General features: G+C 44.7%; 1 protein-coding gene across 2 annotated transcripts in view; it reads left to right on the top strand.

The window, feature by feature from the left end:
- Positions 1-24,891, top strand: part of PRKG1 (protein kinase cGMP-dependent 1) — a 473,692-nt gene that overhangs the window by 14,480 nt on the left and 434,321 nt on the right. Inside the window, exon 1 of one of the 2 annotated variants that reach the window (XM_069863901.1) lies at positions 19,437-19,778. The exons of the other annotated variant lie outside the window; for it this stretch is intronic. Coding sequence (XP_069720002.1) covers positions 19,468-19,778 — 311 coding nt within the window. The 5' untranslated portion in view covers positions 19,437-19,467. Of the gene's footprint in view, positions 1-19,436; positions 19,779-24,891 lie in introns of those variants that run through there. 2 annotated transcript variants of the gene reach the window in all.

Here is a 24,891-nt window from a genome sequence, read left to right on the forward strand (position 1 = left end):
TAGCCTGGAGAAGAGGAGGCTGAGGGGAGACCTCATTGCTCCCTGCAACTACCTGAAAGGAGGTTGTGGAGAGGAGGGAGCTGGGCTCTTCTCCCAAGTGACGGGGGACAGGACAAGAGGGAATGGCCTCAAGCTCCGCCAGGGGAGGTTTAGGCTGGACATTAGGAAAAAAATCTTTACAGAAAGGGTCATTGGGCACTGGCAGAGGCTGCCCAGGGAGGGGGTTGAGTCCCCTTCCCTGGAGGGGTTTAAGGTACGGGTGGACGAGGTGCTGAGGGACATGGGTTAGTGTTTGATAGGAACGGTTGGACTCGATGATCCGGTGGGTCTCTTCCAACCTGGTTATTCTGTGATTCTGTGATTCTGTGAACCACATTTGTGTACATCACTTAAAAAAAACCAAGCAGTTCCCTATAGCTGGGAAAGCTGCATTTGCCCCATTTTGTCTTTCTTTTTTGTGTGTGTTATTTTCTGTGGGTTGTTGGTTGGGTTTGTGTTCTTTCTTTTTTTTTTTTTTCTTTTTTTGTCAGCATCACCATCTCTTGAAAATGTTTCAATAACACTTTCTCCTTTTGTTTGGCCATCCACGAGGCAGCATCTATTCACATAGATGGATGGAAAAAGGCTCCAACTTGCTCTTGGGGCTCCGTGCCTGCCCTGTCGCACTGAGGAGTCACTTCTTTGGGGAGCAGGTTGTGTGGATGCTTGGGCAGATGATGCACTAGCTGCCTTCTTGGCGGCTTTATTTCTCACTTAAGCTGAGCTTAAGTAGCTTTGTAGCTCAGGAAAAGACTCTTGAATGTTTTTTTTTTTGTGTGTTCTCTTCCCCCCCTGATTTGTCATGGTACTTTACAAAACCTGCGTCAAGGTAAAGGGTGAAACCTACATGTTCCCTTTTATCGTATAACATGGCATTTTTTGCAGTCAGGCTCTCCCTACCAGGAGCACATTGCTTTGATCTGCAGTTTTACTATCAGAAGGCCAATTCAGGGAAAGGACCGGATCTCCTTTTTGGAAACACAGACCCAAACAATCAGTCTGCTTGCAGAAACCCTGATTTTTTTGCATCTTCCTTTCCCTGCGTAACTCAACCCTGCTGGAGCCGAGAGAGTTGAAACAAAATTGAAGTTTGTCCCTCCCTTCCGTGACATTAAAATAATCATTTAAAAAAAAAAAAGAGAATATTTTATCTTTTGATGGGAGATCGCTCCTGGCAGCTTCAAACAGAATCTTGTTCTTCTGGGAAAAGATGCTAGAAAAAAAATGGATTGAGCTGGTGTGGGTATTATGGATATGAAATTTCTTACTCCATAAAACCGTATGTTTGGAGGGAGACGAGCAAAAATGCGTGGGAAAAGGAAGTGGAAATGGTGTCATGGGTCAAGTGAAGGGCAGCTTTATGGAAATTTTGGTGCCTGATTAATCTCTTCTGAGTCTGTGCAGTCCGAGCTATCAGAAAGCATTGGTGATGATAACCATCTCATTGCAGAGACTATTTGCATCCAAATAGTCTTGTGTCTCTCTCACCCAGCTCCTTTTGCAGCAGCTTATTGTCAGCTCTTGCACTTTTTTGACAGGGTTGCCCCATAACTCAGAATCATAGAATGGTTTGAGTTGGAAGGGACCTTAAAGATGACCCAGTTCCACCCCCTGCCATGAGCAGGGACACCTCCCACTGGACCAGGCTGCCCAAGGAACATCCAACCTGGCCTTGAACACCTCCAGGGATGGGGCAGCCACAGCTTCCCTGGGCAACCTGGGCCAGTGCCTCCCCACTCTCATCATGAGGAATCCCCTCTCTAAATCACTCCCTCTCCGATTTAAAGCCATTCCACTTTGTCCTATCACTCTGTGCCTTTATAAAAGTCCCTCCCCAGCTTTCTTGTAGCCCTTTTAGGTACTGGAAGCTGCTACTCCCATACCAGAGAGGAGGTACAACCGATCTCCACGTTTCAGGCTGGGTTGTTTGACTTATGTATTGAAGAGAAGGGCTTCTCCTTCTCTTTCGTTCTGTTGCTAAATATCAAGTAGCTAAAATCGACTCTCTCTTAAAGGCTTTAAATAAAAAGTGAAGATATGCGTGGAAAAAATTATGTATCAAATATATATAGTATATAGTGGTTAGTTGTCCACCAAAATACTTCATTAAACTCCCCAACTAGTGTTTCTTTGATTGTTCTTGCCCAGGCAAGCAAAACAGTCCATTTGAGCTGTTTTGTTTTTTTTCCCACAATGACTATTCTTCTGACCCTGTTCTCAGTCTGTGATTCATTAGGAACTGGAAGCAGCAGATATTTGTGTGGGCGTTGGATTTACTCATCATGCAATCATTTTCACATTGTGAGGCATAATACAGAGCTGATAAAGTCTGTACATCTGCACTCTGTGTGTGTTTCCAGACTGAAAAGTCTGCAGGATGTTGGGCTGACAGCGTTTGTAAATTCAGCAAGTAACCTTGATTTAAAGAAAGAGATTTTAGAGTTATATTTATATCCACTTTTGAGCCCTTTTAGTGTGCCCGCACAGAAGAATGAATGAAAATCACTTTAGTTTTCGTGAGTGGGTATCTTACAAGGTCAGGGAGGCAGGTGATGGGCCATTCACCTTTTAGAGGCTCTGTTTTCTCAAGTGTATTTCTGTCTTTTAAAAGATAATAGTAAGAAAACCTGATCATGGTTTAAAAATTTGCCAGTGACTGAGAAAGCACCATGGTCCCTTGCAAACTGTTGAAAAGATTAATTACCCTAACTGTTCTTCCTTAAGTATTTGTTTCACATTTCCAAGCTGAATTAATCTAACATCAGAATCCTGCTGTTAAATCCTGCCCTCGCTGTTTGCTGGATTAGCCACCCATTCCTGTGCTTTTCTTGAGCACTCTTCCAATGGAAGCTCATAGCTTTTAACCTCCCCTCTGATGAGATAAAAACCCCGGAGCTGGAGACGCACTCAACGAGCCCAAGTTTGTAAGTCAGCCTGTTTTACAGCAGCCTAATTACGTTACATAGCTGCAAATGCTTTTTCAACCCAATTTGCAGGCGGTTTAATAAAACTTGCTAAGTTCATTTAATGAGATTTATTTTCCATAGAGCCGCCTAGATTGGTATTTTTTGTATTACCTTAATTTCTTCAGCAATTAAACTGAGAATTGCACATCCCAAAGGATGGCAAGGATCCATGTCAAGATGACACGATTATCTGTACAATCCCATTTACATGCTAAAAATCTTCATGGAGTGCTTTTTTACTTTGGCCCTCTGAAATGTTTTACTTGGTGCTTCAAAACTTGCTGCAGATCATCAGCAGAGAAAACTTAATGACACTTTGGCCCATCATTTTTTTTAAATTTTGAAAAACTGGTTTATAAATACCTGATCCGTTCTCTATTCCAATAATTTGGCTGCCCATAGCACGTGTCCCACTCTGTTTTATTTAAGATGTTGACACATGAGATCATTTTGTTATCCAAGGACTTTCCCTCTAATGAGATTTTGCCTTCCTAAGGGAGCTATGACCATTGAGTTTACTATGCAACTTTTCCTGCCCCTTCAGTTAATGTGAATTAAGTGGATTTTGAGCACATTAGATGCACAGGAGACTTCTCTCTAGTCTGTGGTATCTTGGCAAAGTCATGCTAACGCTTCAGTTTTGCTCTGCAGAGCCCTCCTTTCACTCCCCTTTTATTTTAACACCTTTCTTCTTAGTCTAAGGAACCTGGTCCCAAAAGCAGAGGTGGTCTTTCATCTGGTGACCATCAGGATTGCCACAACTTTCCTGCAAGAAGTGAACTCGGGGTGGTGGAAGATGTCTTTGTTGCTGTAGAGATGGGGATGCTGCTGATATATCCTGTATAGCTCGCCTGCATGCTAGCCCATACACATAAAATATATAGCTCCTATGTAAACTAGCACATGCTAAATAGGTCTTTAGGTGTGTTATTTGCAGCTACCAAACTAAGAACACGTGGATGGCCTTGAGCTTGTGTGATTTCTTCTGCTTCTCTTCTCTCTGGTGGTCCCATCACAAGTGTTTCTCTCCCCATCCTGTATCATAACGGTTGGACTCGATCCGGTGGGTCTCTTCCAACCTGGTTATTCTGTGATTCTGTCATAAGAGGTGGTTTTCGATACGAGGCTTTGAGGGCACAGCTGAGAGGCTGCTGTTCCAGGCTGTGTCTGTTGTCTTGAGTGCCTGTTTGCAGCAGAAGCTGCTTGAGCCTAATACTCTGCTAATGAAACTATTGAGGTAATGATTTCCCAGTGTGGAGGAAACATTTTCCGCTGACATTATCTTGGTCTAGCCCTCAGACCCACCTAACGATAATGGGATAATTATGACCCAATTTCGTCTGCTTAGGCGTTGCGTTGCTTTCATTATGGACAAATGTTCCTGGAGAAGTGAAATGTCATCCTATTACTGGCTGATCTTTAAAATCTTTAGGTGGTCTCTCATTTTTGCCTTTACAAATACAGTTTCCACTGGTATACATTCAAAGATGCATTCAGCATAAAGTAATTCCTGTGTTTATCAGTGTGATAAAGCAGGCCTGACATGGTAAAATAAATGACGGTTTACTGATCTTTAATCAATAAAAGTGTACTGGAGGTTAAACACAGCTTTTTTCTTTTCAAGTGTACCTCTCATTTAAGAGCACTGAAGGAAAGTTCAGGCGTGGAATGAGAAATTATGCAGATTTGTTTAGGACTCGCATCACTGGCACCTCCAAAATAAGATCAAGGGCTGTGGGGAGAATGTACCACTGGTTCCAGCCTGGGAGCTCCATTGGATTTGCCTTTTAAGAAGCAGTAGGACAAAGAAAATCACATCACAAAGTTGATTGTAGGCACGAAATGCCTGGTTTTCCAGCACGTCTCTCATTGCTTCAGATTGTGGAAAGGTTCAGAGGCACATCTTCAGCTGTAAAAATTCCAAGTTTGAGTCAAAAATAGTGGCTAAGCAGGAGCTTTCACATTTGAACTGCAATGCACCCTAGTATAATGATCTGGCTTTGCAAGCAAATGGGAAAATCGAAGTTGTGTTTGACTTGTGGCACCGCTTGGTGCCAGACGACAGACCGAGAGTCTCGAAAGATGGGGAGGAGGGAAGAAAATGGTTAACGTGTTTCTTCGTATTGGTAGCTAGCTTTCCTGGATGCATCTCGAAATGAAGTCTGAGCTCTGAAAACCCTAATCCTGGCTTGATAGTAAAGTGTCTATTAAAACCAGGCTATTTGTTCTGCCTCTTCACACAACAGCCAATCTCTCCTAATTTTTTCATAGCTTTTTAGCTCATTTGAGTTTGGCAGAGTAATTGGTAGTAGTGCAAGTGAAAAAGGTCTTGGTACCACTGTCCTGGAGAACCAGGGATGGATTGGGTCTGGATGAAACGTTAGGCAGGGGTTGACCAGGTGGATGCTGTGCCATCTCCTTCCTGGCCACAAAGTCTTACGGGAGGGAATAGAGACATGGAAGAAAAGAGCATGTGTAAGTGTATGATACGCGGCGGTATTCATAAGCATAAGGTATGGCACGTAGCAGCGTTATCCATGGTTTTAGGTCGCTACGGAGGATGAGGGCATCGCGTGCGTTAGAGGCTGCCGGGCTGGGCTGTATTCTTAGTGCTGGCTTAACAGCTCCGATAAGGGATGTTACACCGCTGCACAGGATCAGGCTAGGGTAACACTGAATATTAAAACCAGAACGTCTTATCTCTCTTTGGTCGTAAATCACATCACAAAGTTGATTGTAGGCACGAAATGCCTGGTTATCCAGCACGTCCCTCGTTGCTGTGGTTTTTTAATCCAATGGGGAAGGTTGACACTTGTCTGGTGAAAGCGTGGGGGAGCTGTGATGTGCTGTGATCGACCCCTCCGTCCACGCATGTGCAGAAGGGTTGATAGATGGAAAGAGGCCACGTGAGGCTCTGGGTACCCACCAGGCAGTGGTAGTGGATGGGGGAGCATTTTGAAACAGCAGTTGAAGTTACCAGGCAGTCATTCAGCGCTGAGAGTAAACACACATGGATTATTTCAGCGTTATTTTCCACATGACAGGAAATGTTGCATGATTAAGGCAACGACTGACCCGTGTCTCGTAGCCTTGACTTCAGGTTACGTGTCCCTCAAGACCCTGGTGAAGGAGGCAAAATGCTGCGGACGACCCTCAGCTTAATGTTGGGAAGTGGTTAAAAATGATCAAAATCCGTGATGCGTCACTTGCCAGGGAATGAAGGGAGGTCGTTGCACCGGGAAAAGCTGGAGGGCTGCGCAGACCCCAAGCATTCCTGGGAATGAAAAAACATTTTCAGGTCAGCCTCCCCACCCTCTGCTCTCGTAAAAGGACTTATAGACCAGAAATCTTTAAACAGATGGTTTGAATAAGGTAAAGTATATAGCCAGCGATGCCCTTGGGTACATCTGGGTAACCACACCGCCCTCCGAGGAGCTCTGCAGATGCAATCAGAGGTTGCGCTAGCCCAGCGGGACCAGGGAAGGTTGAAAGGCTGCACTATTCAGGCACTGGTATTTTTATAGTTTAAACCCTGGGTAAGGATTCCTGGGTGGATGCTGCCAAACCCCTAAAAACAACTGTTAGCTGGGGGGAAGCATCTCCTGTGTGCTGGCAGGCACGGCTTAGCTGGGCAAAATATTTTGCTGTCGGCGTGGCTCTTTGCAGCAGTTGTAAATGGAAAGGATGGATGGCTGAGATGTCTTCACACCAGCAACACCAGTGAGCAACAGCAGGATGGAAAGCAAGAGGAAGATTTGTTAATAAATGCTTGGGCAGGAAAAAGCTGGCTGGTTTGGGGCTTTTACAACATAAATCTGTTCAACTTGGGTAGTGCTGGGCATCTTAGATCTCGCTGGTAGAGCAGAAGAGAAGGTGGCTGAGGTGGCACTGCTAATCTCAAGTTGCAGGTGGAGATGTATATGATCTACCACTTTCCTTGGGAGTTTGTTCTTGTGGTTATTTGCCCTTTGTGTTCAAAATAGTTGCCTGATTTTTCATAAGGATTTACCTGTCTTCCAGTTTTCCCTGCTTCTCCCAAATGCCATTAAATACTGAACACTTCATCTACATTATATTGTCTACATAATATAATTAAATTTTCTCTTTATTATTTTTTTCCCATAAGTGAAACAAATTGAGGCCTTTCCTTAATAAAGATCTTTTTCCTCAGCTCTGGTATTTGCTTGCCTTCCTCAATGCTGTCTCCAGATGCTGCGTAGCCTTTCCCACAGCAGGGAGGTTAGCACTCTGAAAAGCAGTTCAGCCTGAGCCACCAACATCTACACATTGTCATTGGTCTCTAGTTGTTATTTCTCCATTTAGCTAGTTGTTTTCTATTTACGTACTGGTCATAACATCACCTTTGGGTTCCCGTGGAGCCAGTTCTTCATTGAGGCTCCCACCAAAGCAACAGAGGAAGGTGGAGAGGTTCTTCCTATCAGGAAGATCAGGAGATCACCTTGGAGATCACCTTGGCTTTCTTGGCAGCCTGCAGAGGGCAGCTGGTAGGACAGGTATAGGTAAAGCTGTGGGTGGAGAATGTTCAGCAGGCACCTCTCTGCCCCTGCCCCTTTTTTTGGATGTTTTGATGACCATTTCATGGCTGTGTAGTCTTCTCCTAGCTTTAAACCAGCACTTTGATTACTGGAAAAGATGATGATGGCAAAGCTTATGGGGGAAGGGTGTCTGCCTGCTTGCAGTCTTGCCCCTTAAAATGTACTATATTGACTAGTAAAAAGAAAAAGGGGCTTAGCAGGGAGGTGCATTTTGCCAGTTTCCTTTGAACTCATTGGCATCGTCTATAAATCAAGCGTTGGACGTAGGGAGGTTTAATGCACGATGCTTTTTGGTAGCTAAATGCAACTCTTCCTATTTTCCTTCTGTAATCACTGGGATAAATGGGGGTGTGATGGTGGAGCTGGCCCTCGTGGGGCAGCACTTGGCCTTGTCTGCCAGGTCTAATAGCTGGCATTGACTCCAAACAACTCCTTTGAAAGAGCTATAAGGTATAAATAATTAATACCTGTTAAATTATTCAAGCTGGAAATACAGTACATGGATTCAGCAAGCTGACCAGGATACAAATGAGTAATTATGTTAATTAACCCACGCAGCTAGCAGGAGCTGCAATTAGTTCATGTTTTAGGCTGCTTTGTGTTTTTTTGGAACAGAAATGAGCTATGCCTCAATAGAAATAAACTAAAGCTATAGTTAAAAGTACGGGTTAAATGATGTGGTTTGAATGATCGAATGACCCTCCTTTCCTTCAAGGGGAAACCACGTTTTTTAAAGCTTTAATCACTGTCCTCTGCAAGAACTTGATATTACTGAGAACTGTTAGAAATAGAATGCAAGACATTGTCATCTGCACATTGCTACCATTTCTTTACTATATGTTGGTGGAGAGAAAAAAGTATCAAGTATAAAAAGATAAATATAGGGTATTAACATATCAAGTATATATATATTTTTAAAACCATTAACATGATGAAGGTGGCCTAGGAATTACATGCAAATCGAAGGTCTAGTTTTGCAAACACGTAGCTTGCCATTCAGAGGGCAGTAAAACCTGAGCGTACAGTAAAAGGCTCTGCCAGTAAAAGGCAAAAAGGTATTTAGTAGTTACAAAGGAAAAATATTGCATTAGTTCAGAGCTTTGAGTTCAACTAAATGGTGTCAACTGAGATGTTAGGACTGGGGATGGTCGTCATCGAAATTCTCTATCTGCATTACTCTCTTCAGTGGATGAATAACACCTAGCCTAAGGAAAATGGGTCTTTTCTTCCAGCAAGTTGGAACTGGTTGCTTTGTAGATAGGTAATCGATTTACAACATAGCCTTCATATGGAAATATACCCTGTCTGACTCATTTATAGGTGGACATATTCAGATTTGGCTCTCATTTTTATTATTCCTAAAGGCGTTGTGCTGAAAATGTGCCTAAGACTCCTTATTTATGTGAGGATGCATCTGCCATCCTGGTTGCTTGAAGGACATTTCAATAAGTCTGTTTGGGTCTAAAGGATAATCTCTTGGAGGACTCATGTTTTCCTTCTGTTCCTGTTTTGTTAATAAGCATTGCTTTTCTCTGTGAAAGTAATTCTTATTTAGAATTGAATCTAAGTGGACAATTTGTTATGGACTTGGAACAATCCTGCTAGAAGGGGTCAATGAGAGAGAAATTTAAGAAATCTTTTTCATATCCCAGGATGGAATGTAAAGATTTGGCATTTACCTCTGCTCCAAGCTTCCCCTCTCATCAAGGAATGATTCTATGATTCCGTGAATTACCCAGGTGAAATGGATTGTCTACTGGGAATCTCAAAACCTGCTTCATCTTTATTGGTTTTGATGAAATTTTTTAATAGGTTGCATCAACATGCAGATTTTATTTGCGTATTTGGGGTGATTGCAAAGAATGGCTCTGAATTACAGTAAGAGTAAAAGCAACAGGTGAGAAATTACCTTATTTCCATCCATGAGTGTGTAAGAATATTATGTGAGAACAGGGTTACATTGCAAAGTGGAGGTGATTGGCACAGTTCCCACTGCCCTTGTGCTAGCAGGTTTGAGGAGATGTTTTATAACTCACTGATATTTCAAATCCAGCTCAAGTTGTAGGAATCTACGAACAAGGAATGATTATGGTGTATTGGTAGATAATTATGCTTTTGAAAGAGCACAGATTGCAGGATTTTGCTTATTCCTAGGCTGCGTATCAGAAATAAGGTGCACGTCTCCCACTTCATCTCCTGGTAGATATTTTTTGGCTTATTTCTTATAGATATCACAAATGTATTTTATGGCTTAGTGTAAAAATAACACCCCTTTCTTCCAGGATCATTTGCTGGCCTAATAGAAGGTTTTAGCTCTCCGTATAATGTAAGAATTGGGTACTGTACTGTTTCAGCCTGGGGGTAAAATTATTTCCCTGAATCTCCTAATCTGTTTGGGTTGGATATGCCTTTTAAAAACATTGTTTGCTCCATATCCAGACTGTTTCCTACAGAAATACAAACAAGGTTGAGGGGAAAAAGACATCTATTTAAATCTTCCATTCTAGCGGGGCTCCTGTATCGATCCTTTCCCCATAATTTAGACCTCTGTGCTCAGCATTTGCTATTCCGCTGCATAATCAATACCAATTTCATCTGGAAATTCCATTAATGTTTTTTTAAATAAGAAGTTCCTTGTAAAGTTTAACTTTCTCTGTACCTCTGAGGATCTTGGGAAAGTTTTTTTTGAGGTGATGAGTTAATTGCAGTTGCAGTGTTAGTTTATAGGTATAGTGGTTTTAGCATGAGCTATTTTAATTTTATTGACTTCTGAGAGCTTACTAGGGAATAGAAATAGAAAGTAAAAAGATTCAGACTTTTGAAAATGGAATAACTTAGAATCTAAAGAAATGAGACTAAATACAGAATATATACACGGTATATAGTGAAAATGAAATGTCTTTGTCAGATTGGTTTTTCTCAGATTCAGTTGGTCATTAATACTAACAGATAGAGACTTTTAGGTTTGTGTGTTCTGACTTTTAGGTGTGTGCTTGGAGTTGCTCCATGTTATCACAGTGGCAGCAAGTACTGAGTGTTGAGCCAGAAGCTGGGAGTGGCTGTGAATCAATGATCACCTAACAGCTCCTTTGTAAGATCTATTAACGAATCACATAATCGATTCAAACTTTCAACAAATCAGTTCATCTTCCACATCTCTTTAGGAGGAACACATGGTATAGTAAAAAAAAAAAACAAACAACAAACCACTTAAAATGTGATTTCTGGTCTGCTGGGACTTGCAGGTAGAGTTCCTCTATGTCTGACAGCTTGCTTATCAATAAACGGAATATTAAGAAGAAAGGACATTTAGAGAGACAGTGCTGTGGTTTCATAAGTGCCCACTTTTATATAAATGTGGCTCTTAATATGACATACAATCACTTCTTTAGAGCTGTGGCAGCTAAATCGATAAAAAACTTACAGTGTTAATCTTATGCCCTTGCTGAGACATAGAATATGCTAACATTGATGGGAACTTAAAGCTTTGAGCAACATCCTTGGCTCCCGTAGTCTTTTTTTTTCCCTCCTAATGTATGCCTATTTTTAAATTTTTCTATGCCTAGTTTTGTTTATATATATCACCTTTTGACTGAGGGGTTTTTTTTGAGTTTTGGGGTGGTTTTTTTGTGGTGGTGATTCAACAAGTACTTGGTAGTTTGCAGCTCAACCTTGTGGAGCGGGGCAGTAGAGGGCGGCATTACTCCTTGTGTTTTGTGTTTTCTCCTCCTGAAAGAAATATGATTTAAAAAGCAGGGGAAAAAAAGAAGAATGTGGAGAATGCTGTGCCTGCCAGAGCTGCAGGCCATGTAAGGGAACAGAGTGGGGACCAGGCACCCACTGCGCAGGGAGGCGGCACACAGCCTTGACGCTACATAACGCCCAAATCATGAGCTGAAATGAGGTGTTTTGATGATAGTTGTGGCTTTTAAGGAAAAAAGAAAAAGGAAAAGAGTGGACTTAAAAAGCCCAAATTGACATTTGTTTATTTGGAAAGGAACAAGGGGGTTTTTGAAGCAGGTTGTGATTTTGCACTCTTGTTCCAGGGAGCAGAAGTATAAAACGCGGCGCCTTCCTCTCTGCCATAATGCAGGTTTTTATGCCGTGTGCCAGTATTGATCCTTCTTGTTCTAACAACATGAGACTTCCACAGCATGTCAGATGTGCTGGGCTCTTCTCCCAAGCAACAGGGGACAGGACGAGAGGGAATGGCCTCAAGCTCCACCAGGGGAGGTTTAGGCTGGACATCAGGAAAAAATTTTTCTTGGAAAGGGTCATTGGTCCCTGGCAGAGGCTGCCCAGGGAGGGGGTTGAGTCCCCTTCCCTGGAGGGGTTTAAGGGATGGGTGGACGAGGCACTGAGGGACATGGTTTAGTGTTTGATGGGAATGGTTGGACTCAATGATCCAATGGGTCTCTTCCAACCTGGTGATTCTATGTTTTGAAGATGAGTTTGTACACTGAGCTTTGCGTTTATGTATTGTGTAAATAAGGCTGTGAAAAAATTGCCCTATTATATTTGGGCCGAGCTGCTCAAGGAAAAGCAGAGACGATTGAAAGTTTCAACAGAAATAGTTCTTGCAGAGAAGTAGCCTATAAAGGTCCTGACCAACCTAGAAATGTTTCTTTTTAGAGCAGAGAGAAGTAGACCCAAAGTGCATGTTGCCTTTGCAGCATAATCACTTGCAAATGATTTTTCCTTCTGGCTTTGAGGAAGCTCCCAGGAGTCGGTATGATACCCTGATGGTGGAATTTGTGCAGTTCTCCACCCAGATCAAAGACTGGGAGGTGTTAGGGGAGATGTGCAAGGGCAAACCTTCCCAGCGTGTTTTATGGTGGAGAAGAATTTAGGTGAACCTTCACAGCGTGTTTCTGTGTATGTTTTAATACCGTGCAACAGAGGGGAGTTGGGTTCAGAGCAAAATGAGCTGGAGATGGAGTAAGAAAAGTCACCACAGCCCTGGGTTTGCAGAGCTTGACTTGCTTGTGGCTTCTAAGGAACTGTGGTTCCATGTGTTCTTCCAAGATCGGCTAGTGGCCATGCACTGAGTGTGTACAGGGACCTTATCCAGGGGGTTGGCTGCTAATTCGGAGCAGAAATTGTGCTGAATAAAAGTGCTTTCCATCCCCGATTCACCCAGTGCATCAGGGCAGTCACTTGAAAGATGTTGGCAATGCTCAGGAAATCAGGCGAGCACTCGTCTCTAATGCTCTGATGAGTAGAGCAATCAGTTCGAGCAAACACTGACAAAGAGAAAACTGTGAGCATAAACATTTTTACACACTAAAAGAACACAACTTGAAGAAGTTTCCCCAAGCATAAATAAGAAATAGCTGTAAAAATCAGCAGAGCACTGTAAAACTGTTGTGAAACCCAATGTGAGCCCCTGTTTGCAGATTGTGCTTGGATGTTTCATGGATATTTCCTTGGTACTTTAATGAGCTGGGTCCTCTGTGAGATGCAGAAATTTATCCTGAAACTTAAATGATCATGAGGATCAACTTCGAGTACAAACCTTTTCTGGAAATCTTTTGAGCAAGAGAAGGTTTAGCATTGCTATAATCATGAACATAAACACTTCTAGATAATAAAGTAAAAGTCTTGTATTTCAGTAAAATATTCATATTTGCTGAGGACATACACATGTCAGACAAAGACCTCGGAACAAATTCTAGCATTAATCAGCTACTAAAAAGGAAGGCAACTTTTACTGCAACTTATATTTATCTCAAAAAAAATACCCAGCCTGTTGTTCAGGCATGTAAAACAAAGATTTAAAATCTATGGTTTATGCTTATTGTTATAAATACCTGGAATAGTAAAAGAGTAATTTTTTTAATAAGTAAAGGAATTAATTTGATTACATAAAGAGATGGTGCCCTCGTTCATGATGCATTCATTATAAAATAATGGTGACACACTGGGTATTTTCATATCGGCGGTAGAGGAATACATTTTTATTTCTAATCCAATTTCAAATATAAATGAATTGTTTTGAAGGTTGGATAAATCAGCCCGGCAGACCAAGGCAATTACGGTAGGTGAGTGGTGCATTACTGGCAAGGAGAGATAAGAAACACTTCAGGATCGAAAAGGGTGACGAGAGGGAGCACCCGGAATTGCAAACATTCAGGGCCAGCGAGTGGTTTGTCACCATAAACCCCAGGAAGTTAAGAAATGGCATCAAGCAGCTTCGTAATCAGGCTGTAGAAATGAGCTGCTATCAATTAAAATGATTTGGGGGGAAACCAAGTCTCTTGCTGTTCACACCTTTGTAAGTACTTTCTGCTTCTTGCAACTAGAGAACCGTGATGAAAAAAATCAGCGAGTTGCAGAAGGCAACAGGGGTTGGAGATGGGAAAAGATGTAACGCTGAGATATCATACAGTGGGAGGAGGACTTGTGAATAGGCTCAAGCTCCGCCAGGGGAGGGTCAGGCTGGACATTAGGAAAAAATTCTTCACAGAAAGGGTCATTGGGCACTGGCAGAGGCTGCCCAGGGAGGGGGTTGAGTCCCCTTCCCTGGAGGGGTTTAGGGCACGGGTGGACGAGGTGCTGAGGGACATGGTTTAGTGTTTGATAGGAATGGTTGGACTCGATGATCCAGTGGGTCTCTTCCAACCTGGTGATTCTATGATTCTATGATTCTAAGAGAAGAGGATCACTGAGCATGGGGGGTCCCAAGCGGTTAAACTCAGGTTGGCAGGAAGTGCAAGGAAACTGGCCGGGCTCTCCCAGCCGTGTCTCCATGGAAATCAGTGGCCTCAGATCCAACACATGGCTTCCCACTTCCTTCAAATGTTCCAGCTTCTCCCAGTCTCATGGATACGTGCATGAGAACCAGAATGAATCTGCTTTTCCAACTACATGAACTGAGCTGCTGTTTTCTGCAAACTTCATCTCCATTGTATCATGTATCCCCTGGCTTCAAGACTTGATCTGCATCCTTACATTTAGTTTAATTGGTCCCTGGGTTCATTTGCCGGTAGCTTAAGGCTTAGAGCAAAAGAACACTACATTTCCAGGGTTCTCCTTGTCTAAATGCTGCTTTTGCTTTACACAGTCTGTGCCCTGGGACTGCTGAGAAAGTCGGGGGCAAAGGCAGTGGAAGGCAGCACTGAGTTTTGAGAACATGTTGTGGCTTAACATGAGCCTAAAGAGACTTCTTAAGGCAGCTGAATAATTTTGAAGCTGCTTCTGACTTAATCCAGCCCACAGGAAGATGTGTCTAAGCCTTGGTCATGTTTAACCTTGCCAGGCAGTCCATCCCTTTCTGGCAGGTGGGAAAAAAATCAACTAGTCACCTGAGGACAGGAGAGACTGGAATCAGGGGTGGTGGTTCCCACGTCTGACCTGTCTGAAGATCTGCTGCCATTTGCAGCTCCTATCTAGTGGGGCACAGAAAATGTGTTTACTCCCTCTTGGAGAAAGCCCAGCCCCAAAGGTTTCATTTAGGCTGAGAATCTGATAAGGTGCTACCGGGAAACCTGTAGCATCCCCTCCTGCCCTGCCGGGACTCGTGAGGAGCTGAACCAGCACCGAAGCAGAGGGATGCAGAGACCCACTGCCATCGCATGCAGCCATCTGATGGGGTTAGCTGTTTAAAATCCAGCTTTTCATGCCGTTATGGGAGAAAAAGCCTGGCTTAGAAAGACATCTTTCAGCTAAAGTATGTCAGATGCTTTTTTGGGGGGCAGAGGATCTGTGTTTTCTATAGACACATAGGCAGGGCTGTAGAGAATAGGGTCTTGTTGATGGGGAAAAGGGGTCAGAGGGACTGTTTTGGTTGCTCTAGTGGAAGCTCCCCAAATACTGCCAATTCCTGCTCCTTGATATTGGCAAGGCTGCTTTGACACAGTTAATTCCAGTCCCATCGCCATCCTTGGGGGCTGAATTATTTTGCAGTGGCACCGTGGCCCCAGAAGGAGCTGCCAGAGGCATGCTGCTTAGGGCAAAAGGCAAAAAGAACAGTCAGATGTGCTCTATGGAGGAGTCAGATGTGTTCATGTTTCAGCAGGTGGCACTCCTTCCTCTGCCTCAGGGCATGGTGTGACTTTTGGGTACAGTGTGGAATAGGAGGAGTAGCATCCCAGGGATGAGACCTGGTGACTTTCCAGAGTGAGCTGCAACTTCGGTGGCTTATAGCATGCTTTTTTCCAGGACTTCAGCTCCTGTATGTGCTGCTTTCCTCTAGATCTTCCTGTAATTTTAGCCTTTCCTTCTTCACATCTTAAAGGTGTTGCTGTGAATGTGCACGTAGGGAATTCATTTGGCTTTGCAGCTGGCTGGGTGCCATCGGCAGGTAGAGCCACACACCTTCCCGAATCTGCACAAAAGCCTGACCAGCAGAGACATGCATTGCAAATCCAAGTGGTTTGGCTTTCCAGCACAGGCTGATCTGCTCCCGTAGATAATTTGGGAAAAGGGTAAGGAATTGGAGTGGATTAGGCAAGGGAAAAAAAATAATGCTTCCTGGCCAGCTGCAGCAAGGTGACATTTTCCTCTCAGCAATCCCACTTGCTACCTGAGCTCTGATGGGCGAGCCCAGGGAGGTGTTTGCAGAATAGGGAGCTTTCAAATATGTTTTTATCTTGGAAGGTGGCAGCTGAGTGGGTGCATTTGGTGACAGGCGATCCTGGAAAGTATTAGAAGCGAAAACTATTAAAACCTAGGAGCTATGCAGGAAAGAAACGTTGTGAGTCTAGCAGAGCCTTTTTGAAGAGAAGAAACACCCCTGTTTTGTGTCAGCAAGCCCCAGCATGCAGTGTTTTGGGGGCGGAAAGGATGCCATCTGTAGATGTTCTTTTTTTTTTGGTTTCCTGCTTACTTGACACCCTGGCGCAGCATTGCTGTGGCTGGATAAGAAAAAATGCTTTGGGACAACCTTAACCAAAGGCTCCTTAACAAACCGCAAGGAGCTTTGCCCCGTTCTCCTGAAACCCAAGCCAGCTGCTGCATTCCTACCATTCTTCTTCCTGAAAGCCATTTCTTTCCAAGAAGACAAAGCAGCTGCTCTGTCTGAGATTTTTTTTTTTTTTAAATTGGTAACTTTAAGCTGAAAGGAATGGCATTGGAGGATTTATTTTTATCAGAGTGGGGCGGCACCCTGGGATCCCTAAGGTTACACACCAGCCAGTATTGCAAAAGCCTGAAGTACTAACCACAGGGAGGAGATCTGCGCTCACCCAAGGATGCTTTCTCTGGGAGAGTGGGGAATAACTGAAAACAGGCAAGTGCCTTCCTTTGGCAGAATTGGCTGTCAGGTTTGAAGCCCTTTGAGCTGCTTTGGCCTCATCCTTAAATCAGGGAAGACCAGCCTTAGACTTTAGAGCTGCTGATTATAGTCCTAGATCTAAAACAGAACCAGAAGAATCTCTCTTTAGGCCTCGTAGGTCTTACGGAAATGTACTTTCCACCTGTGAATAAATATTTTCTTTAGATGTACTCAGGTAAATTCCTTGCTGTTTCTCTTACCCATAATTTTTCATGGTTTTCCCCAGATCCTTTCTGATTTAGGTACTGTTGTCTTAGTCCCAGGCTCTGCAACTCTAATTGAAACCAAGTAATGTGGCTTTACTGCTTGTCATTGAGAAATTACACACAAGTTTTCCCCCCAGGGCTGTTATTCTTTCCAAGCCTGCTGGGCTCCAGTTAACTGTATCGCTGGTTCCCTCATACAGAAGTTGGTATCACTTCTGCAGGGAGGAAAGCAATAAAATTTTAAGTATGTTGGCTGAACGCTATTAAAATACTTTATTTATCATTGATTTCTAGTTTGTAGGCAGCAGGAGTGCATCTATTTAACGCTGCTCTTCTTTAAACTGGAAATGTTTGGAATGTATTTGGTACTTTTGTTCTAGTGAGTTATGCAAGATTGGAATGAAGGGAATATGGAGTAAAAACCACTATCTGAACCTAAAGCACTTTGGCAACCTAAGAAAACAACCAGGGGGACTTTGCTTTTGTGCCTGTCATGTGTGTCTCAAGGGGACTGAAAAGAGAAGCATTTTGCATAACACAATTTCTTTTTAATATGCATCTCAAAAACCACAGGAGTTATTATGTACATTGAGGAACCTGCCAGGCCATTTCACACAACAGCGCTGAGCAGGGAGCTGCTGCTTTTTTTTTTTTCCGAAACTTATTTTATGAAGACCATCTGCAGGTTGAAAGCTGGAACTTTGGACTCAGCCAAGCGCCAGGATGCAACAGTTAAAAAATAACAAAGCAAAAGCAACCAAAAAAAAAAAAGCTGATAAACACGGTCTGTCTGGATGTCTGTCCGGATGTCTGTCCTTTCCAGCTAACACCTGGATAGGAGGACTAGACACCTACTAATGGTTGATAGAAACATGTAGGTGCCACCCACCTCTAAAAAACCTACACAGGGCTGCATCCTCCCTCTCTGCCCCCCAAACGATGCTCCCAGAGAGGGAACTGAGGCAGCTGCTTCTGCTGCCCTGAAGACACACAGGTGTGAGAGCGTGTGGGTGCAGGAGCCATTGGAGGCACCTGTGCCACATTGGGCTGTGGAGCTTCACCCCTGACTCCTCCAGACCCCGCGTTTGCTGGCAAACTCCCACAGCTGCTGTTTTCGTGCTCGCAGATCCCTCTTTCTGCCGTGGGAGCCACGTCGTCCCACTGGTGTTGGCGCGTCGTGCATCGCTGTCCCTTCCACACCCAGAAAACGCAGTCATTTGGGGCTGAGATTCTCAGCCCGTGTGTTTTGTGGGGTTATTTCTGCCTTGCAGAGGCTGGCACTGGGCTGTGTGGTGGCCGCGGGAAGACCCTGTTGCATTGGGTGTGCCAGAAACAAACTCGCCCTCACGTGTTGGGCATCACAGCTGTGCGGAAAGTCTGCTTCCCAATTTTTAAGACATAGGGGTTTTTTTTTCTTCTTTTTTTTCTTCTTTTTTTTCTTCTTTTTTCTTCTTCTTTTTTTCTTTCTTTCTTTTTTTCTTTCTTTCTTTTTTTCTTTCTTTCTTTTTTTCTTTCTTTCTTTTTTTCTTTCTTTCTTTTTTCTTTCTTTCTTTTTTCTTTTTTATTCTTCTTTTTTATTCTTTTTTCTTCCTTTTTCTTTTTTTCTTCCTTTTTCTTTTTTTATTCTTTTTTATTCTTCTTTTTTATTCTTCTTTTTTATTCTTCTTTTTTATTCTTCTTTTTTTATTCTTTTTTTATTCTTTTTTTTCGTTTTTCTTCCTTTTTCTTTTTTCCTTCCTTTTTCTTTTTTTCTTCTTTTTTTTCTTCTTTTTTATTCTTCTTTTTTATTCTTTTTTTTTCTTTTTCCTTCCTTTTTCTTTTTTCCTTCCTTTTTCTTTTTTCCTTCCTTTTTTCTTCTTTTTTTCTTCTTTTTTTCTTCTTTTTTTCTTCTTTTTTTCTTCTTTTTTTCTTCTTTTTTTCTTCTTTTTTCTTTTTTCTTTTTTTTCCTTCTTTTTTATTTTTTTCTTTTTTTTCTTTTTCTTTTTTTTCTTTTTTTTATTTTTTTTTCTTTTTTTTTTTTTAGCAGCTTAAAACCCCAGCGCAGGCATGTTTGAGGGATATTCCCATTAAAACCTAGGGTTTTGCTGAGGCTGAGCCCTGCCAGGCGACGCTCGGAGAAGGCGGCGCGACGACCCGGGTGTTTAAAAAAGGAGAGAAAAAAAAAAAAAAAGAGGAGAGAGGAGGAAAAAAAAAAAAAAAAGAAAGTAAACGGCAGGCAGGGGAGCGGGGCAAGTTGTGTAGGAAAAGTGTGCGGAGGCGCGGCCGGGAGGGGAGGGAGCGCCGCGCATCCCCCGCTCGGCTCCAGCCTCGCCTGACGCAGGCGGCTCGGAACCGGCCCCGAGCGCCGGGCGGGGAGCGGGGGGACCCGGGGGGGGCCCGGGGGGGACGGGCCGGAGCCCGGCGAGCGGCCCGAGAGCGGCGGGACCATGGGCACCCTGCGCGATCTCCAGTACGCGCTGCAGGAGAAGATCGAGGAGCTGCGGCAGCGGGATGCGCTCATCGACGAGCTGGAGCTGGAGTTGGACCAGAAGGACGAACTGATCCAGAAGCTGCAGAACGAGCTGGACAAGTACCGCTCGGTGATCCGGCCGGCCACGCAGCAGGCGCAGCAGCAGAGCGCCGGCACCTTGCAGGGCGAGCAGAGGACCAAGCGGCAGGCGATCTCGGCCGAGCCCACCGCCTTCGACATCCAGGACCTCAGCCACGTCACCCTCCCCTTCTACCCCAAGAGCCCACAGTAAGCGGGGGGGAAGGGGGTCGCCCGCTGGGAGCAACCCCGTGCCTCTCCCCGCATCTCCCCCCACCCCATCCCTCTCCCCGTATCCCCCCCGGTGCTTCTTCTCTCCCCGCATCTCCACTCTGGTGCTTCTCCCTCTCCCCGCATCTCCCCCCACCCCATCCCTCTCCCCGTATCCCCCCCGGTGCTTCTTCTCTCCCCGCATCTCCCCCCATCCCATCCCTCTCCCCACATCTCCCCCTCGGTGCTTCTCCCTCTCTCCGCATCTTCCCCCCAGTGCCTTCCCGCATCTCCCCCCCGGTGCTTCTCCTCTCCCCGCATCTCCCCCCACCCCATCCCTCTCCCCGCATCTCCCCCCCGGTGCTTCTCCCTCTCCCCGCATCTCCCCCTTGGTGCTTCTCCTCTCCCCACATCTCCCCCCAGTGCCTTCCCGCATCTCCCCCGCGGTGCTTCTCTTCTCCCCGCATCTCCCCCCATCCCATCCCTCTCCCCGCATCTCCCCCCGGTGCCTCCCCGCATGTTCCCCCCCTGGTGCTTCTCCTCTCCCCGCATCCCCCTCGCTGCCCTCGGGCGCTTCTCTCCCCCCATCCCCGGGACCCCCCCCGCTCCCGCATCCTCCGGGCGGCTCCGCGCGGTGGGGAAGTCACGATCTCCGGGCTCGGGGCAGGAGGAAGCAGGTTCCCTCCGGGGATGCGATGCGTTTGGTTCAGGAGAGGCGAGAGAGGAGACGGGGGATGCTCGGGACCCCCGAGGCAAGAGGTACCTCTTGCCTCGGGGGTCCCGAGCATCCCCCGTCTCCTAGCAACCGGCGAGGGGACCCCCCGACCCGCCGCTGCTATTTTGCCCATTTAAGGCGAACGGGCAGCGGCTCCGGCTTCGAAAAGGCAGCGGGGAGATGCTGGAGTGGAACTGAAAATCCTCCAGAAAAAAAAAAATCACCCCAAAAAGTGTCTTGACGGGGGAGCCGTGCGGTAGCTGCAGGCGCCTGAGGTGGGATAAGACATCCTGAGGGCATTAATTTCCTCAGTTAAACTATAGGGCAGCATATTGCATCCAAACCCACTTATTTTTCCGCTCTGTGTGTGCGTTCGTCCCTCCAAGTGTGAATCGAGCCCACCAAGGCTCGAGGAGTGCTCTGAGTTTCAGCAGAACGAGCTTGGGAGGCTCTGCTGCTCCCAGTGCAATACCCAGCAAGGCTGACGAAGCCTTGAATTAATGTTTTCCAGCTTGAACTGTAATTGCCTGTTGCATAAATTCCTCACGGTTGCCTCAGGTGGGGCATAATTTGCGCTGCCTGCCCGAGGGAGCGTTCCATATTGACCTTCCACGTTCAGTACTCTAATACCAGTCACGGCGTTTAAGGCAACTTGCGGCTTCAGACATTAATCACCGGGGTGGAAAAGATACTCTTTCACAGCTTCAGGAGCTGAGTGGCTCTGGGAAGCGTTCATTCCTCTGTTTGACGCATCACGTTGCGGTGATGAGGAGCCCTCAAAACCTGATGCCGAACACCGGACACCTACTGAGGTGACACAATGTCTTCTGGTGGTAGATGGTCATCTTGGGTGCTTGCGTAAATCTGTATCTGCACTGATGAGCACTTTTCATTTGAGCATCCCTGTAGAAAGGAAGACACGGCCACCTAAATAAAGGAGAACAGGAGCCGGGTGTGTTGCTTACCTGTAGTTCTCGTTATTAAAATGCAATCCAGGTGACCTGCTCTGTTAGTAGTGGATGCACCTGGGAGACTGAGTAAGGAGGCAGGAGCAGTTTAATTTATTTGGGATCATTAATAGCTAAATGTTGACTTTTTTTATGCTTGTCTACACGCAGCGCAAACATGGCTTACGCAGTGCTCATGTGTGGCTGAGGAGAAGTCCTTGTCTTGACTAAAGAAAGGGGACGCAGTCTTGATGATGTGTTGATGTTCAAGATAACCGTTTGTGGTGGCACCAGGGGTTAAGATGGGGAGAGGATCCGGGAGAAGAACAGGAAGGACCAAAACTTGTAAAGAAGAGTTGGCTTTTTTGCCCTGTTCACGCTGAGCCTCCATGACTCTGGAGGTAGTGGCATCCAACCTTGGGTTTTGACAAGCCACCGGAGCATCAGCCTGTTTTCCCGCATTATACAAGGAGTAGGAAAATCAAGAGGAAATTTCCTGAAGAGGAAATCTTCTGTTGTTTGGTAGCCTGTGTCTTTTTGCAGTTAAGTGGTGCTGGGTCTGATGGAGCACCTGAGGTGGCTGGAGATCAGTAGGTTCAGTAGGAGTAGGAAGCCTTTTAGAAACAAGGAGGACTGATTGTGAGGGCCATGGCAGACCTTTGATACCTGTAGCTCTCTGTGGTGAAGCATAGAATCATAGAATAACCAGGTTGGAAGACACCCACCGGATCATCGAGTCCAACCATTCCTATCAAACACTAACCCATGCCCCTCAGCACCTCGTCCACCCGTCCCTTAAACCCCTCCAGGGAAGGGGACTCAACCCCCTCCCTGGGCAGCCTCTGCCAGTGCCCAATGACCCTTTCTGTGAAGAATTTTTTCCTAATGTTCAGCCTAAACCTCCCCTGGTGGAGCTTGAGGCCATTCCCTCTTGTCCTGTCCCCCGTCACTTGGGAGACATCTATGAAGTATCTATGGAAGCTGCTGTTGATGCTGTGTAGATTCAGGGTTATAAAATGGCTAAACTTTGAATGGCTTTTAAGCATGGAAGTAAATTTAGCTGCCTTGTATGGAGTAATAGTTAATTTCCTGCAAGATTAGTTAATTAATAGTTAATTTCTTGCAAGATCTTGCCTTGCACATAACCCTCACCATTTAAGATGCATATTGTTTAAAAAGAATACCTGTTTCTGAGTGTTAAAGAGTTTTAGGTGCTGTTGCAGGGTTGGGCTTATTTTGCGTTTAAACTTTTTCTTTTTTTTTTCTTTAATGTGAAATGAGACTATGTTGAGTTCACATGAGGGGCTTATAGCTAAAGTCTTGCTATTTTCTTTCAAGTTATGAGACCAGTGAGAGAAGTCAAGTACAGGCATATTTATCATTCTTCCCATTCAAGTAACTAGAAGCCGGTTGTCTAAAGTAAGTGGCTTTTTCTTTCTGCCCGCAAAGGAAATAGCTTGCAAGGAGTGACTGGAGTAAGCGGGTACAGGCTGTGGAGAGAGCTGGATAGTTTTTCCACGGTCGAAAAATGCCTTAACAAATCCTTATCTCCTCTTCATCTTCTAAAATTGCTGCTGTGTTTGTTTTTCCACACCTTTGACCTCTGGCAGGATATATCCTGGCTGCTAACAGCCTGTCAGCACAAGGAGAGGACTGTGAGACCACGTTTGTACCAACTGTTATTCCAATTAAGATTTTACAGAGCTGCAGACCAAAGAGCAGCCTTTTTAACTAGGGAGCTGTAACTCTCGTCTCTTCGCTTGCGTTATTTTGTACTTGCCATGGGAAAATACCCAGGGCTTTAATTTTAAAAGGCTGTTTTGTTTGGTGATTGGCAGCAGCTGTTTGCTTTTTTGGAAGACTGTGTAATCAGCATATTTTGCTTTCCAGAAGGGGGAAAAAAAATGTAGAAGCAGAATGTAAAACAAAGCAGAGAGCTCGTGATCATGAAGAAATCTATAGGGCCTGATCTATTCTTGTTGGAGGTGGTGTATGCCCTGTCGTTAACTGAGATAACAGCAAAATGTGATGTTGTTTATAGAAAATGCTGAGTAAGATGAAAAATGACCCAGTTTTGTGAGTTAACAGGCTTAGGAATGCTTTGAATGTAAAGTTGGAGTATCTGCCAAAATCCCAGAGATTCGTTTTTCGGTGGAAGAGCAGCCTGTGAGTTCTGGTTTGGAAAAAAAAAAATAAAACAAAACTTGGTTGCATGGCCTTAGGAAAAATACAACATCCATACAAGAGATTTAGCAAAATCCCTTCAATGACCAAATTGCTTCTTTGAAGGCAAACGTGCACATCTTCTGTGGACTAAAGGCGTATTTTTAATTGATTGTAATAATAATAAACCCCCTGGAAATATTTGAAAAGCACTTCATATTTAGAATGGTTGCACAGAACTATCTGCTGGTGTTTCTAAGTGGTGTGTGTGCTGCAGTACCCAGGAGCCGTTCATTAATGGAAACTCTCAAACTATTGTTCTAAAACACTGAAAACCAACAAAACCCCCAGACTCTTTTCTTAAAATTTTCCCCCATGCTTTCCTCTTTCTTAAAATCATTTGGAGGATGGTTCCAGCATAATATAACCACTAGAAGCTGATGGCTGAGAAGATTTAGAGACCTGTGGTCAGGAACTGAGATGCTGTCCTGCAGTGATTGCTTCCTAAAGTTTGGGTTGGGAACTGTGAAATCAGACTGGGGATGGTGGCCACTTTAGTCCTGCCTTAGTCCTGCTGCTTTCTGGGTTTGGTGTGGAGCTGCAGAAGTCATCGTACCAACAGCAGTCAGCAGCAACCTTATGTTTTTTTTCACTATCAGGGTATAATTCAGTAGGATGTGTCCAGTGACCAATTCAAATGCATTTATCATTTGTTAGAGAGTAATTAGCTGCTGTAGTTGCTTTCATGTGCTATGTGATATAAGGCTGGATCTGTCTGAATTAAGTTAGCATTGCCCTGCCAAAGGTTTATGTGCCTGGAAAGATCTGCTAATTCTGGATTAAATGCCGACATCCGTTAATGGGGATAACCAGGGGAGGTCTAGGCTGGGTGTTAGGAAATATTACTTCACCAAAAAGCTTGTTGAGCACTGGAACAGGCTGCCCAGGGAAGTGGTGGAGTCACCATCCCTGGAGGTTTTAAAAGACGTGTAGATGTGGTGCTTAGGGATGTGGTTTAGTGGTGGACTTGGTGGTGTTAGGATTATAGTTGGCCTTGATGATATTAAAAGTCTTTTCCAACCTAAGTGATTCTGTGATTTACGGGGTTAGGACTTTAGGTTTAGGACTTCACTGATGTGTGCTGAGTGGTGACGGGGCAGTATCTCTCCACTGGAAGGTCTGTGAGAAAGGAAGATGTGCCCACCAGTGTGAGATGTGGCCAAGAGCATTGCCTTGAGGAATGATAACCCTGTCGACCAGCTTTCCCTCCCTGCTTGGGAAGGATTCA

The sequence above is a fragment of the Phaenicophaeus curvirostris genome, chromosome 9 (assembly GCF_032191515.1).
Source record: "Phaenicophaeus curvirostris isolate KB17595 chromosome 9, BPBGC_Pcur_1.0, whole genome shotgun sequence".
NCBI classification, from domain to species: Eukaryota; Metazoa; Chordata; class Aves; order Cuculiformes; family Cuculidae; genus Phaenicophaeus; species Phaenicophaeus curvirostris.